Source organism: Eucyclogobius newberryi, unplaced genomic scaffold (genome assembly GCF_026437365.1).
Source record: "Eucyclogobius newberryi isolate DKJ021-1_F unplaced genomic scaffold, fEucNew1.0.hap1 SCAF_7, whole genome shotgun sequence".
Lineage (NCBI taxonomy): Eukaryota > Metazoa > Chordata > Actinopteri > Gobiiformes > Gobiidae > Eucyclogobius > Eucyclogobius newberryi.
The window spans coordinates 16,588,673-16,605,656 of NW_027316389.1; the positions used below are offsets into that span (position 1 = coordinate 16,588,673).

General features: G+C 41.8%; 2 protein-coding genes across 2 annotated transcripts; one reads left to right on the plus strand and one right to left on the minus strand.

The window, feature by feature from the left end:
- Window positions 1-10: 10 nt before the first annotated feature.
- commd4 (COMM domain containing 4) lies at window positions 11-6,645 on the minus strand. Its single transcript, XM_072434935.1, has 8 exons — window positions 6,614-6,645; window positions 6,324-6,395; window positions 6,174-6,239; window positions 1,124-1,163; window positions 918-1,037; window positions 597-677; window positions 343-519; window positions 11-252 (listed from the first exon to the last, which is right to left on the minus strand). Exons 1-8 carry the CDS (start codon window positions 6,614-6,616, stop codon window positions 212-214), a joined length of 600 nt encoding a protein of 199 aa, XP_072291036.1. The 5' UTR covers window positions 6,617-6,645; the 3' UTR covers window positions 11-211.
- Window positions 6,646-7,387: 742 nt separating this feature from the next.
- sema7a (semaphorin 7A (JohnMiltonHagen blood group)) lies at window positions 7,388-16,065 on the plus strand. Its single transcript, XM_072435763.1, has 14 exons — window positions 7,388-7,638; window positions 7,928-8,067; window positions 9,070-9,111; window positions 10,069-10,179; window positions 10,242-10,329; window positions 10,496-10,606; window positions 11,362-11,504; window positions 12,274-12,452; window positions 13,345-13,453; window positions 14,098-14,296; window positions 14,467-14,579; window positions 14,941-15,089; window positions 15,159-15,211; window positions 15,625-16,065. Exons 1-14 carry the CDS (start codon window positions 7,416-7,418, stop codon window positions 16,002-16,004), a joined length of 2,040 nt encoding a protein of 679 aa, XP_072291864.1. The 5' UTR covers window positions 7,388-7,415; the 3' UTR covers window positions 16,005-16,065.
- The last annotated feature ends 919 nt before the right edge of the window (window positions 16,066-16,984 follow it).

Below are 16,984 nucleotides of genomic sequence, written 5' to 3' on the forward strand. Positions count from 1 at the left end.
TGCAACAAACTTAATAAAAAAGCTCAAATATTTATTAAATGTAATAAATCCATTAATATAAATCAGCTTAAAATGTTTGTGCAATTACAGTGATATCCATGGAAAAATAATTATTTACAGTTATTTCATAACACACAACAAAAAGTACAGTAGGAAGTATAAGATTTGGGCCTCTGGGCGTAGTTCAAGTTTTGTTGTCGTTTTCTATCCTTCATTGCAGCGAATTCATCAGACTCTGGGCTTGTTTAAGCTCTGTAATAATACATACAGAATAGAGAATAACCACAATAAAGTCATATTAAATCCACAGATACTATATTGCAAGATATATAATACACTGACCACAAAGCAGGACTCTGAACTTGTCAGCAGAAACAGACACCACAGTGGTCTCAGACTCCCCTGACTCGGCTCCTTGCACCTGCAGTTTCAGCTGAACACTCGGTTCATTGACATCTTTCAGTTCACTGGAGCTTAAGGTGTAGTCGACACGCCATGAGATGGCTTCAAGACGTCCCGCTGCAGACCATGACCAAGCAATGTTCTTCATCAGTCACTGACCAAAAAGTGTTTTCATTCTGAAAATAAATACTTACATCTCAGGCTCATCTCTTTTAGTTTCTCTCGAAGCGCAGAGTGTTTGTCTTCATACGATTTGCACAGGCCTGTTGTGTGCTCTGACACAACAGATAATACAACATGAGACAAATGTAAGCATATAATTACAACTTCAGATTGAAATAATTTTAATATTTTATGTTAACCACCTTCCAACATAATCAACTGTATTGACAAGGTTACAAAGCTAAAATAGGTGTTGAAAGAAGAATAAATTGCATGGCGTACCAGTTTTGTTGTTCTGGATTGTGTTATATAGCTTTTACTAATAAATGCATAAATGCAAATCCAGATCTCACCTTTAGGTAAACCAAGCTGCTGCAATTCACTGGACAGAGATTCACAGTCTACATCGTGTTTCGCTGCATTGGAGAGGATGAAGCTGAGCACTGCCACACCGGCTTTAATGTCTCCACTTTCTGGAGGAAGACATACAAACTTCAAAACAGGTGCAATTGTGGTAATATCTGAATCATAAAGTGCTTTTAAAAAAAAGCTAATTTACCGAATTTTGCATCTGCAGTAAGTTTTGTAACTTTGTCATACTGTGGAGAAAGAAAGATGTTACATATATTATAATTGTAGTCATATTTTTTCACATGCAATTTATAAAGGACACAAATTCGCTACTTCAGAGCCTCTCAAATTGGGGGTAGTATCCGTTTGCGGAAGGGCGTAGAGCAATGCTAGGGGGGGCGGGAGACATTCGGATAAATGTGCGCACATTATGCGTGTCAGACGCGTCTTGAAAAACAGAAAAACGTCCATATATGAGAGAGCAGCGGACGAGTGGCTCCACATCTCCTCTGTATCTCCTCTGTTTCTCCTCTGTCCCTCTTCCATCTCTCCTCCGTCCCTTCTCCGTCCCTCTTCGGTCTCTCCTCGGTCTCTCCTCCGTCCCTCCTTCGTCTCTCCTCCGTCTCTCCTCCGTCCCTCCTTCGTCTCTCCTCCGTCCCTCCTCAATCTCTCCTCCGTTCCTGCTTTGTCCATCTTCCGTCCCTCCTCCGTGCCTCCTCCGGTCCATTGCATGCGCTTCTGTCCTGGTTCCCACCCCTTCTTCTTTAGACTACTTCTTCTTTGGTGTTTTATGGCGGTTGGTAGACTAGCCTTTATTCTTTAGAGTTGTTGTTGTTGTTGTTGTTGTTTTATGGCAGTTGGCATCCGAGTGTTGCATTACCGCCAGACTGTAATCCTTAGACTTTGTCGCAGTCCTTAAAGTTCTTCTTCCAGTGCTTTGACTTCCAGTGCTTTGACAAAGCCCAAGAGGTTGTTGTTGTTGTTGTTGTTTTATGGCGGTTGGCATCCAATTGTTGCATTACCGCCAGACTTTATTGTTGTTGTTGTTGTTGTTGTTGTTGTTTTATGGCGGTTGGCATCCAAGTGTTGCATTACCGCCAGACTTTATTCCTCAGACTTTGTCGTAGTCCTCAGACTCTGTCGTAGTCCGTAAAAGTACTCCTTCCATTGCTTTGGTGTTACAAAGCCCATGAGGTCATGATATGTCTTTGTGACTAGAATAGTTGTTGTTTCAGAGACCAACCGGCTTTATTCCAGGGAGACTCTTCTTCATCTTCCTCTCCTTCTTTGACGTTCGGTGCTTCCACCGTACAGCGTTAGGCTTCATTCTATAGGCTTTAATATGTCCACTGATGTCGCTGCTTGGTAGCCGTGCGTCTACGAGACTGGGCGAGGACAGGAGACCACCCCCACCCCCATCTCGTCACTCTGATCACTCTGACTCCCCACAAGCAGACCCCCATCACTCCGACTCCCATTTAGCGCCTTTAGCCTGTTTTCTATATCTGCCCAATCAAGCTCCTTTGTTCCAAGGAATCTCCCTGCAGCTTTAGCAATGATCCTGATCCTTTCAGTTCTGCTTTGAGTCTGAGCAGCACAGTTTACAACATCCACCATAAAGAGTACAAAATCCTCTCTATCCACAACCAGGGTATTCTCATTAATTCTGGAACCTGCACACTTGGGACCTCCACTCTTGAAACCTTCACACTTCTTGGGAGCCACGCTGGCCTTTCTCATTTCGCCCTGGCTGGGAGCAACGCTGGCTCCTCTCTCTGTATTTACTCTAAACTCGTTACTTGAAACTTTCTTGACTGCATCTGCATAGGATATACCTTGAGAGACCTTTATTTTCTGCACCTCAGCAGCTCTTTTGCTAAACCTGCATCCCCCGAAGGCAGAGCTATGTTCTTCCCCACAGTTACAGCACTTCAGTTTTGCACCCACGTCACACTTCCCATACTCGTGGTCTCCTGCACATTTACCACATCTTTGCTTCCCTCTACAGACCGCTGCAATATGCCCAAAGCGCTGGCACTTAAAGCAACGCAGGGGCGGCGGAACATATGGCCTGACGCTATAGCACATGTACCCAATGAACACCTTACTAGGCAGGCACCTCCCTTCAAGTGTTACCATTACCGACAAGCTGTCACATCTTACCCCAAACCGGGTCACCTTCAAACGCCTAGCGTCCACCACCGTAACTCCAGTCAAATTCTCCTTAACTTCATCCACAGACGTCGCCGTAGGGACACCTACGATAACTCCTCTGACCGTGTTTCTTTCAGCATCAGACACAAGAATGTCCTTTCCACCCAGACGTTTAGCTCCAATCGCCTTCCGTTGCTGAGCCGCGTCCTTGCACACGACCAGCAGCGAGCCATCTCTAAGGACACTCGCACTCTTGATCACTCCCACAGCTACAGTTAGGCTCTTTGACAATGCCACTGAATTCCACTCCTTAAAGGATGCACTATCCTGTGCAAGCTTTATGATCACCTTACAGTCTCTGCTCTCACCCCGGATATCAATAGCTTCAGCCTCATCCTGCTGCTCATTCCCAGAACCCTCGGACGAGCTAAGGGACTTTTTACGTTTCCGGGCACGTGCAGGCAGAAAAGGCTGCTCCTCCACGCCGTCCAGAACGTCTTCCATCCCCGATCCACTCTCCTCCGCCATCTCCCGTCTCTCCAGACCGGGTGTTGAGCTCAGACTTTCATGAGACGTCTCAGACTCCGTCGTAGTCCGTAAAAGTACTCCTTCCATTGCTTTGGTGTTACAAAGCCCATGAGGTCATGATATGTCTTTGTGACTTGTCGTAGAATAGTTGTTGTTGTTGTTGTTGTTGTGCTTTGAACTCGTGGGCTTTGAACTGAAGAATGAAGTCTAAAGGATAAAGGAAGAAGTTTAAAGAATAAAGTCTGGTGGTAATGTACAACAACAACAAAACAACAACAACAATGACCTCATGGGCTTTGTAACACCAAAGTCTGAGGACTACGAAACGTCTGAGGAATAAAGTCTGGCAACGAGGTTAAAGTAAGAAGAAGAAGAAGAAGAAGAGCTAGTCTCCGGTCTGGAGAGACGGGAGATGGCGGAGGAGAGTGTATCGGTGGTCGAAGACGTTCTGGACGGCGTGGAGGAGCAGCCTTTTCTGGCTGCACGTGCCCGGAAACGTAAAAAGTCCCTTAGCTCGTCCGAGGGTTCTGGGAATGAGCAGCAGGATGAGGCTGAAGCTGTTGATATCCGGAGTGAGAGCAGAGACTGTAAGGTGATCATAAAGCTTGCACAGGATAGTGCATCCTTTAAGGAGTGGAATTCAGTGGCATTGTCAAAGAGCCTAACTGTAGCTGTGGGAGTGATCAAGAGTGCGCGTGCGAGTGTCCTTAGAGATGGCTCGCTGCTGGTCGTGTGCAAGGACGCTGCTCAGCAACGGAAGGCGATTGGAACTAAACGTCTGGGTGGAAAGGACATTCTTGTGTCTGATGCTGAAAGAAACACGGTCAGAGGAGTTATCGTAGGTGTCCCTACGGCGACGTCTGTGGATGAAGTTAAGGAGAATTTGACTGGAGCTACGGTGGTGGACGCTAGGCGGTTGAAGGTGACCCGGTCTGGGGTAAGATGTGACAGCTTGTCGGTAATGGTAACACTTGAAGGGAGGTGCCTGCCTAGTAAGGTGTTCATTGGGTTCATGTGCCATGACGTTAGGCCATATGTTCCACCGCCCCTGCGTTGCTTTAAGTGCCAGCGCTTTGGGCATATTGCAGCGGTCTGTAGAGGGAGGCAAAGATGTGGTAAATGTGCAGGAGATCACGAGTATGGGAAGTGTGACGTGGGAGCAAAACTGAAGTGCTGTAACTGTGGGGAAGAACATAGCTCTGCCTACGGGGGATGCAGGTTTAGCAAAAGAGCTGCTGAGGTGCAGAAAATGAAGGTCTCTCAAGGTATATCCTATGCAGATGCAGTCAAGAAAGTTTCAAGTAACGAGTTTAGAGTAAATACAGAAAGAGGAGCCAGCGCTGCTCCCAGCCAGGGCGAAATGAGAAAGGCCAGCGTGGCTCCCAAGAAGTGTGAAGGTTTCAAGAGTGGAGGTCCCAAGTGTGCAGGTTCCAGAATTAATGAGAATACCCTGGTTGTGGATAGAGAGGATTTTGTACTCTTTATGGTGGATGTTGTAAACTGTGCTGCTCAGACTCAAAGCAGAACTGAAAGGATCAGGATCATTGCTAAAGCTGCAGGGAGATTCCTTGGAACAAAGGAGCTTGATTGGGCAGATATAGAAAACAGGCTAAAGGCGCTAAATGGGAGTCGGAGTGATGGGGGTCTGCTTTTGGGGAGTCAGAGGGATCAGAGTGACGAGATGGGGGTGGGGGTGGTCTCCTGTCCTCGCCCAGTCTCGTAGACGCACGGCTACCAAGCAGCGACATCAGTGGAAATATTAAAGCCTATAGAATGAAGCCTGAAGAATAAAGCTGTACGGTGGAAGCACCGAACGTCAAAGAAGGAGAGGAAGATGAAGAAGAGTCTCCCTGGAATAAAGCCGGTTGTTGTTGTTGGTGTTGTTGTTTTATGGCGGTTGGCATCCAAGTGTTGCATTACCGCCAGACTTTATTCCTCAGACTGTCTCTGAAACAACAACAACTATTCTAGTCACAAAGACATGTCATGACCTCATGGGCTTTGTAACACCAAAGCAATGGAAGGAGTACTTTTACGGACTACGACAGAGTCTGAGGACTACGAAAAGTCTGAGGAATAAAGTCTGGCGGTAATGCAACAATTGGATGCCAACCGCCATAAAACAACAACAACAACAACAACAACAACAACAACAACAATTTTGACTGGAAGTTAAAGCACTGGAAGAAGAACTTTTAGAACTACGACAAAGTCTGGGGAATAAAGTCTGGCGGTAATGCAACACTCGGATGCCAACCGCCATAAAACGCCAAAAGAAGAAGAAGCAATCACAGTCTTCTCTTTGAAACAACGTATTTACTGTGCAGTTAAGCACAAATTCTGCACTGTCCCGGCTGTGGTTCGTTTTTTTTTTATCTCGCAAGGGGGGAACGCCAGAAAAAGTTTGAGAAGCTCTGGCCTAATTCCTATATTCACCACATGATATGTTTAGGACAATACACTGAACAACAAAGTGTTATTTTCGTATGGGAATGCATAATCCAGTTTGCTTTTAGATTATTAACGTAAAAGACACAATAATAGGGAATAAAATATGATTGAATAAAATTACCTACATCAATGCCTTCTCCAAGCAAATCCTTTAAGACTTGAGCACACAGTAGTTTCATCTTGACACTTGACTACAGTTTGGAAAAGAAATAGCAAGACAATGAGACATCAAAGTGAGCATGTTATTACGTGGTTATATTAATATTGTTACTTACCAATTTAGCTAGTGTGCTAATTTCTGCAAGAACCCAATCAGGGCAATCCAAATCACCGCAGAATCTGAACCGCTATAATCCACAAACAGAGTCAGAAATAACATTCAATGGAGAGCCTTCCTAGCAATGTTAGCTTAGCAAGCTAGCCAAATTGTATTAACACACTGACAAACGGTATAAACTGCGACGTAAGATACTTTCATGAGGCACGTATCTAACTCACAGGTATCTAACTTACAGGCTGCAGATAACAAAACAGGCATACTTATCGATTATTATTAAATGTTTACCATGGCTCTGGAGAAGATTGAGCTGAGGCAAAACCAGGAAGTAGGGGTCACGTGCGCGCGCTTCTGATTGGTTGAAATGGTTTTGCGTGTGGGTATGTGCGTCACGCGGCTCGTCTTTCCCATACAAATGATATGAATGATACAAATGAAAAAAAGAATATGAATTATACAAATGTTATTGATAAATGATATGGATATTCACTTTTTGTTCTTTTGTGTGTTTGTATCATTTGGCCAACATATTATTATTATTATTATTATTATTATTATTAATAAAAATAATAATAATAATAATACATAATTAATTAATGTATGTATTTATTGATTTATTCGTTGGTTTATCTATTTTTTGTTTGACTACGACATTGAGTACGAAATTATACCGTGATGGGAAGGGAAACAAATAAATCAAAAATCTCATAAATAGATTAATACATAGCATGTATATATGTTGTTTTCAGTTACATAATGAAAGTTCTTGCTACACATTATTATTCATGGGTCTCAGATTATAATTATTATTTTGAGGACTTTCATTTAGAGAAACCGTTAAAAAATACAATATTTTCTTTTGAATTGTGCATTGCTATGGCCACTCAAGATTCAGTAAACGGTGCAAAATAACCTTCGTACTACGTGCCAGCCTTAATAGAGGAGTCCTGAGCGGGCAATCCCACTGCACTTCGCAGAACACAAACGCTCCAGCGCGTTTACGCTCCAGCGCTCGAGGAGAGAACACGCATTAAAGACACCAAGAAACGCGCGACGACCAAATAAGATTAACAGTTTAGATTTGTCCTGAATGCTTTGTTGTGTCGCCAGAATTGATGTCGTCTTCGTTGTTCCCCCTGGGAGGATGTGCTCTGGGTGGAGGGTGACCGCAAAATCCTGGACACAAACCCTGACCATGGAGTGGTTATTTCTCTGCATTTGTCTCGCTGGAGAGTTTAATCTTGTTCTTAACCTTCTACAACAAGACGCACCTACTCTTGGATCAAAGAATGCACCAAGGCTTGTAACCAAAAGTAAGTAGGACATGCAACATTGTAGGACTTCTGAAGGTCTTAAGAATGCCAAGTCCAAACCTTTATTATGAACTTATTGGCCAAGACTTGTAACCAAAAGCTATATTTGACAACTTGTTTACATGTGTTAAGAGTTGAAGGCTTTTGGATCATCTATGGCTAAGCTTCTAATGAAGTAATCCTACTCTAAATTAGAAAGAGGCTCTATGGTGTGCACTCTTTTGGATGAGAGCGGTTCTGGTGCTGATTAATTAACTGTCTTTTGACTGTGTATGTTTCCAAACTCCAGATGCAGTGAAGATCACGTTTGACTATGAAAAGCTTCAAAACCACACAGTGTTTTTCTACAGCCAGGATAATGGAGACATGTACGTTGGGGGAACAGAGTTTGTGTTAAGGCTAAACACAAATAACTATCAAATCATAGAGGTAAAACTGACTAACATTAAGGTCTTACTAAATGTTTGTTGAGACAGGAAGGCTGCTTTTGACATTTAGCCAATGTGGAAGCTTAAGGCATAAGTGAGTGTAATAAATAGCTTTATAAATGAACCGGTGCTAAAAACGAGTCCAGTTTTAGTGTTGGTTGAACATGTAGTAAATATGAAATTTCCCCATGTGTGCACAATAAAGGATTATCTTATCTTATGTGGGTATAGATGCTGAGGTTAGAGCCATTGGGCGCCTGTTGTGTGAGACACATGACCAAGCAGCTGGGTAAATCCTGCACTATAGGCTAAACTGTGTGCTAACTGCTGACAGCTCCTTCACAAACAGCTGATATGTGGTTTAATCAGGGCGCCACAATCTGAGAGAACGGGCAAAAGGAAATTACATAGATAACAATGTGGTAATCGATTAATACAGTTTACTTTAATCAGAACAGAGAACTAATAACTGATAATAGTTATTAGTTCTTTAGAATAAAGTCTGGCGGTAATGTATCACTTGGATACCAGCTCCCATAAAACACCATAGAAGAAGAAGAAGAAGAATAGAGTTATTATTATTGTATACAGTATGTTTTGTTAGCATTCAGGACGGTATTTGTTTAATTATAAAGAAGGAGAAACTTCTTCTATTAGGCTACAAGTGCTATAAAACGTCTGTCTCAAATTCATTTCATGCTCCATTGCGACTAATGGATAAAACACTACAACTAATAATAATATACCACTGTTTTACGATATATAGCCTACAACAATGTGCTGCTACAACAAATGACTTCTGGCCTCAAGGCATTAATCTCCATTTATTGCTAATGAGTTTGTGGTAAGTCGTGTCAGGAGAACACATTATGTGGAATGGCTTTTGTTCAACAGGGTCAAACTGGAAAAGACAGTATTGTTGTTATTTTTATGCTTCTCTTTACAGCCCACACTACTATTTTTGTAGTTTCATATTTGTGTTATGACTCTTGTCTCTGTACAGAAATATGACGTGATAACCACTCCACCACCGGAATGCAAAGAGGTGAGCGTTGTACAAAACAGTCACACAGTAAAACGTTTGATTCAGAAGAACATATCAGGTGCTGAAGCAACATTTTATGACGATCAATGTTGTATTGATTTTGATGTCAGCAACACAGAAAAGCAGAATCCTGTCTCTTAGAAAAGCTTCCACCATTTAGTCCAAAGCTATCTTAGAAATGGTCTTCCATATTTTAAACTATGAATTAAACTATTCGGTCAATGCAGTATTTGTGCTTAAGGACATCTAAGACTATTCAGTTGATCAATTATTGAGATTGTAAAGGTCACAATACAATCATAACTACAAAACAATACTTGTAACAATAATCAACGTCAATTTAAGTAAGTTCAGTTCAATATTAATATTCCCAATGCATAAACTTAAATGTAAAGTCATTTTTTATTTGTCTGTTTTTGTCACATTAACTCAACAAGACCAACATTTTATTCATTCAATACATAAAGTGTGCCTTATACTGACGAGGGTTGGCTAGACACCTCAATTTGAAATGTCTGAATTTTGCGCTTAATTAAATTTGATTTATAACAGCCCTACATTAACTTTACTTTATAATTCAGAATGTTTTATTCCATTGCATATTAGAAGAAATGTGAATTGGACAGTGCGACTGCAAGAAAATGTATTTCAATATTTGTTCGTGCTGTAAATAATTATGAATAATCTTTCATAGAAACTGATTCAGTTGTAGTCATCTGGACACATATAGTCATTCTCAATCTGTGGATCTAGTCTGTGGACTGTAGGCCCTTCCCACCGGGCGGAGCCTCCTGATAACAGCCTGTCCTGTTCATCTGTCAATCAAAAACAGTGTCCAGATGACTGCAACTGAATTATGAGGGATTACACAGCGATTTGTGAACAATCTTTGAAGTCACATTGATGGGAACAGTCAAATTTCATATTGTGACATCCGTGTTTGTGTCTTATGTGTAGGATTCATGTCAAAACGTGATCACAGTCATTGAGGACTTAAAAAACGTCACGTTTGTGTGCGGGACAAACGGACACAATCCACAATGCTGGACACTGGTGAGCGACATAAACGTGCAAAAAAGTGACAAAAACAACTGATCGCTGCAGCGTGACGTCTTCGGTTTTCTTCTCAGCTACCGGGAAACAATTTGACTGTGAGCGCCGATGGATCAGGCATTTCTCCAGTAGTTTATTCCCAGAATTCACTATCGCTCACAGTAGGTATGTGAGCTGCTGCATCTTATCGTAACAAAAACAGGCTGAAAGTGTGACAAAGCAATTACATAATTGTAGCGAATCATGTGTGGCTGTGGAGTACACCAGCTGCTCCCTGTTAAATAATAGAACAAACTATTACTTTCATGTGATATTCTTTGTATACTCACAGAGGGAGACCTTTATGCTGCCGCTCCATTGGTTCATGATGGGAGCTCTCTGCAGTTCAGAAGGAAAGCTGGCACAAGAACTCGTGTTTGGATGGACCACAAATGGGCCTTAGGTACATTTTAAACATTGATATATTTTTTAAAACAATTGATTAGGGATGTAACATTCATCAAAATGTCACCGCCAGGTTTTATCAGTGCATTTACAGTATTTGTTTTTCATATTTGTTGCAAGGATTTTGTGGCTGAACAGACATCGAACGCAATATTTCTGTTAAAAGTTAATGGTTTGTCCACATAGTACACATTTTAAACAGTACAAGAGCGTAAACCTTGAGAGTAGTGCTAAAATATGAAATACCAAATAAGGCAGAAGTCTCTTGTATTTCTGAATAAGAATGGTTTAAACTGTGGATATAGCAGGTTCTATAACGACGCAATAATAAACTATTGACTTCGGACAGAACATTGAATCATCTAAATCATTTCAGACTTTGTGACAAGTCAAATTTAAATTTTAATGATGATTTTTGCCATATTTAGTTCAGGGATTAGTTCAGTTGGTCATTATTGTCATATTTCAAAGCATTAAGACTGCAAATGTCCTAACAACTTTAATCTTGTCATTTTGTCTTCATTGAAATGGAGCAAAGAGTCATGATCATAGCAGTTTCCTTTGTTTTTTATGTAACAAAGCCTGTATCTAGCAGCCTACAATTTGCTATATTGTAAATGTTCACAAACAAAAGCAGCATGAGCCTTCTGATATTGTGATTAAACGACTAAATGTATAGAAATAGTGTACACTTTCTAATTGGCTGAGCCTTTCTGCTGGCCATATGACATCCATGCTTTGTCCTTGCCATAGAGCCGACATATATCGCGGCCTCCTGGGTGGAACGAAAGAACGATAGCGACAATGAGAAGATATACGTGTTTTTCCGGGAAAAGAACCCGGACACCGACCCTGAGGCTGACCGCTGGATATCGATGGTCGCCCGAGTGTGTAAGGTCAGTGGCATGATGAAGGGTGTCATTTGAGCTGCAGTGCCACACCTTAACAACGAGACATTGGCTCATTCACACATTAAATACTGCAACGCCTGAAAACATGACACCACCGAGCGCCCAGCAACGTTTGCCTAATGTCTCTATCCTCTTGCTCTACATTTTACACTACAGCAGTCTTGTTAAATGAAGTCGTTGAGCTAAAAAACCTTCAACAGTCTCCTTGTATATTTGCAATACTGATACAATAGGGTGAATGATTGGTTGGGATGTTTTTGCTTTACCCGGAATGTCTCACAACTTATTTTGAGTCATTTGTCGAAGTTTTATTGCAGTAACAAAAACCCTCTAAAAACACGCCTTCCCGCTGTGTGCACCTGCTTCTCTCTATGAGGACAGGTATGTTTAATGCCATAACGTGTGCAACGTTCGAGGCAAAGCAGATGGGGTTTGGACAGTTTTGAGAAATGACAGGGGAGGTAGAGGCAGTAAGTAGCAAAACCTTGAAATATTGAGATTCGTTCTAGGAATGTCGACCTTGGATACGGTATGAGTAGGAAGAGGAAGAGATAAAAGCCAAGAGGAGATTTAATGATGCACTGAAATGTGACCTGAAGTTATGAAAGATGAAGTGCTAAACTGTCCGTCCCCTTTTCAAGCACTGAAGATGGAATCACTTGTTGGTCTTTCTGTGGCTCAGTTCGGGCGTGAATGTTTCTGGCGGTACATGTGTTATTTTTTTATGTGTTTGTTATGTCTGGTGTTTTTCCAGGTGGACGAAGGAGGATCCAAGCAATTCTTTCAAAACATGTGGACCACTTTCCTCAAAGCCCGTCTCGTGTGCGGCATTCGGGAGGAGAAGCTTTACTTCAACCGTCTCCAAGACGTTTATGTGCAGCATGACGAGAACTGGAGCTACACGAGAGTCTACGCTATTTTTAGAAGCAGCTGGTTGGGCACTTTCTCTTCCTTAATTAGCAGTGCCAGGCGACACAAACAACACAAACAAGTTGCATACCTCCCAACTTGTCTATCATCCCAGGGGGGAGATAAGGCATAAAAAAGCAGCTTAATCAGAATTAAGAGATAAAAACAAATACAAACAAAGACACATGACTTGCTCCTCAATATGTTTCTGTATTGGACAGACCATACAGTGTTGAACCTGTATTTCATTTTTTTCCTCGGTTTGTCATTGTCGGCGCCACTAGTTTCAGCACCACCACTTTAACTTTGCGATTTGCATTCTGGGATGGAAACAAGCCCATCATTCAGAGCGCAAACAAGATCTTTGATTTTTCGATTGAAATATCTTCAAATTGGGAGATTTAGATCTGGAGACAGGAGACTCCCGACTAAATCGGGCGGGTTGGGAAGTATGAAGTTGTCAAGTTTGTTGTCTGACTGAATGCAATTTATAGTCTTTAAAGTCAGTCATAATATGCACTATCAACATTTATCAGCTTACTTGCATTTCTGTTTATTTTTAAGTCGTTTTAGTTCATTATTGCACTTTTCAATTAACAAAATGATGATCTATCCACCGTATTTTCCGGACTATAAGTTGCACCTGAGTATAAGTCGCATATAAGTCGAGAGGAAAAAAACATATATAAGTTGCACTGGAGTATGAAATGCAGTTGCAAGTGTGAAAAAAACAAATGATATCACATATAAGTCACTCCGGAGTATAAGTATGAGTCTAAGTATATAAGTATAAGTCACACCCCGGCCAAAACTATGAAAAAAGGTGCGACTTATACTCCGGAATATACGGTATGTGGTATCACTTTATCGCAGTAACCAAGCTCTACAAGCCTAAATTGTTCATGATTTGCCACAGGAACGCCACAGCCGTTTGCATCTTCACTATTGGGACGATTGACGAAGTTTTTGAGAAATCCCTCTTCAATGGTTATAACGAAGAAATTCCAACCCCACGGCCAGGAAGTGTAAGCACTGATGCTTATTTTAACACCACAGTTATTTCTGCTTATGGAACTTCTCATTTTTACTTATTTAAATGTTTGCTGGAAAATGCGTCTTCCATAGTCCAGTAGTCCCTTCTCAAAAGCGGAAGTACTGTCAAATTTTATACATACTTTTTTCTCTAATATAGCTACATTTAAAAAGAACTAGCAGTATAATGTAATCTGCAGAGAACAAAATAGCCCAGTTCTGTAGATTAAACTCCTTCAAACATGTTCTGAAATGTATTTTATTCTTGTATTAATTTTACAGTCTTTTCAGTCTTCTCTCACATGTTTAAACTGAATATTGCTTCTAAAAATACACTTTGGTAAACTAATATAATCACAATTCTTGTTCTTTCAGCCCTTCACTTAGTACAGTAAATGACACGTATTATATTGAGCTAGACATTGCTCACTGTAGAAAATTGGTGTTGTCGGTGCAGCGCATTTTCCCTGTAAACAATTTAGTCTGAGGTGGGTTTTCGATGAGCATTACTAACTATATGTCATCTACTCAGTAATCGCAGTGCTGCTTGGATTTGCTTACTCGTCCTCCAGCGTCTCCATCCTCTACGTAATAACTCAAGTGTAACATCTTCCTCCTCTTTTTTTTTATCCCGCAGTGCGTTAAAAACAGCAAGACCCTTCCACTGGCCACTGTCAGAGTGGTGAAGCACTATCCCGAGATGGCAGACTGGATCCACGGATCTCTGCACCCTGAATCCCCATTTTACGTAAGCAGCTACAACTACACCAAGATCGCAGTGGATCAGGTCCAAGCAGCTGACGGCAATCTGTACAACGTTCTGCTTCTGGCCACTGGTACGTCCTTATTTGGCTGTGTTCAGTTAAACAGCATTTTGGCCTATTGTGAAGTGTGTCCCTGTTCAGTTGACCTGCTTCCTGTGTAGTGTATCGATGGAACAATAAGCTAAAAATACTCAGACGTGTACTTGCTGGAGGTAATAGGGTGCGCTCCATGTTTTCTACAGATTCTGGGAAGATCCATAAAGTCTTGGAGGCGGGCCTTAAGCCGGTGGTCATCTCGGAAACACAGTTATTGAATCGCTCAGCCATCCTGTCGTTCAAACTGGACTCTAAGAAGGTATGACAAGACAAAATCCAAAAGCTATGTTTGTGAGGACTCGACGTTATCACGAATATGGCATGCCTTTGATTTGATAGTCATCGTATGTGTGTGTGTGTGTGTGTGTGTGTGCGTGCTTGTGTGTGTGTGTGTGTGTGTGTGTGTGTGCGTGCGTGCGTGTTTGTGTGTGTGTGTGTGTGTGCGTGTGTGTGTGTGTGCGTGCGTGCGTGTTTGTGTGTGTGTGTGTGTGCGTGTGTGTGTGTGTGTGTGTGCGTGTGTGTGTGTGCGTGCGTGTGTGTGTGTGTGCGTGTGTGTGTGTGTGTGTGTGTGTGTGTGTGTGTGTGTGCGTGTGTGTGTGTGTGTGTGTGTGTCCGCGCAGAGAAAACTGGTGGTGGGATTTTCAGACGTGATTATGACTGTGGATCTGCAGAAGTGTGAGCACCGCACCTCTTGTGAAGACTGTGTTTTGGCTCAGGATCCGTACTGCGCCTGGTCAGTGGCTGCAGTTCAGTGCACGGCGGTCACTCCGTAAGTTTCTGAAAGGGAATTTTTACAATAACACTCAATGCATTTAATAAAAACTTTTTTCTCTTGTAGTGGGAACATTCAGAATCTAATGACGGGAAATCCCAATGTGTGTCCAACACGAGGTAGATATTAGATCTTTGTGCTATGCCCTAAAGTAATATCAGAGTCATATCAGATCACAATGTGAAGCTAGACTTTTGGTGCTTTAGAACAGAGCTGCTGCCTTAGTGTTTCCATAGCACTTGATGTAATTATCAAGGTTAAAATGTGTAGGGAAATGTTTTTTCTCTGGATGATCTGCTATTGTTCCTGCTTTGAGAGAGAGTGGAAAAAGGACATAAAATGGCTTTTAGCAGTACTGTTTTTTCCCATTCGATAGTGAGTGATTCCTGATTCAGGAAAGACAATTTCAAGCATTGAAATTAATAGAATGAGACCGCTGACAAATATACTCCCTATAGTGAAACCTACTCTTCTCAGAACAAAAAAGCATAACATAGGATTTCTAAAAGATGTGTTTGTTTTTCTTTTCCAGACGCCCAGCTGCAGAGCCAGCGAGAAGCTCAGTCTTTACTATTTGTTCACTCAGTGCCTCTGGACGTGCCCTTTTACCTGTCCTGCCCCATAGACTCGTACCATGCAGACTACAGCTGGGAGCACAAGGACCGCCTCAGCCCCTGTCTGCAGCTGAAGTCCAACTGCCTCCACCTCATCCCTTCCATAGCTCCAGAGCACTATGGCAACTACCAGTGCGTGTCCCGAGAGCAGGGCTACAACAAAATGGTGAAACAGTATATTCTTAAAGGCCAGAACTTGGCCCGGCTTGACCCACCCAGCCTGAATAATGCATTACAGCCTGTGCCGCGGGTGGTGTGGCTTACACTAGGACTGCTCTTAAAACATCTAACTCTGTAGGTTATATTTTCTATGGACCTTTATTTATTCAAAAAGAGAAAGAAACAATGTGTTGTTTTGGGCCAATCAAATATTTTCTATTTTAGCATACTGGTACTTCATCAGAAGATAAGATAACTTTTATAATAATAGTTTCTGTCCACACAACAGTTGTAAATAAGAATGTTATTATTATTATTATTATTACTAAGATTATAAGAGTTTTTTTTTTTCTTTTTCTAAGTTATCTGTTCCCATAACATGCAAAATCGACTTTTCAGAGCTTTTAACCTTCTTACATTGCTATTTGTGCTTCATATATGTACCCAGAGTATTTTTTGATTGATTCCCGCAGTGTTTAGCTATATTACAGACTATCTCCTTTCAACGAATCTCCAAACTGACGGGCGGTGGGTGGAAGACCGCGTCATAACCACAGGCACGCGTCACCATCACTCGCGCGGAGCGGCGCACCGCGGAGCTAACAGCACACAGCTGTGGGGCACACACTTATTATTATCAATTATACACTTAGGATAGACTGCGAAACGTGAAAAAAAGCATGTTATGGCACCTTTAATAATTTGTCAGACTGGCCCGTTTTCCCTGAGGTTCTGCGTGTGTTTGAAATGTTAGCTCTCTTTTCCACCCTGGATAGAATAACTGGAAAAACTGAAGCATGTAGGCGTGCCTCAATACATTTTTCATTGTTTTGAGCACACTATTACAACTATATACTATTACAGTGCCTTAGCCTTGTGGGAACCTTTCTTTAGTCACGACCCCCAAAATAACAACCGTTGACATTCGCGACCCCCAAAGTAGCCTCATGTCTAACGTCAGGATGAGGATATGGACCTAGATAAATTCCTTTGGTACGTCGACAAATAATAATCTACATTTACCACTGCATTTGAATGGTGTCAAACCTTGTTTAAGACTGTTGTATATATTTTTAATAATCTGGAGATACCCTGAAATCATTTCGCAACCCCCACAGG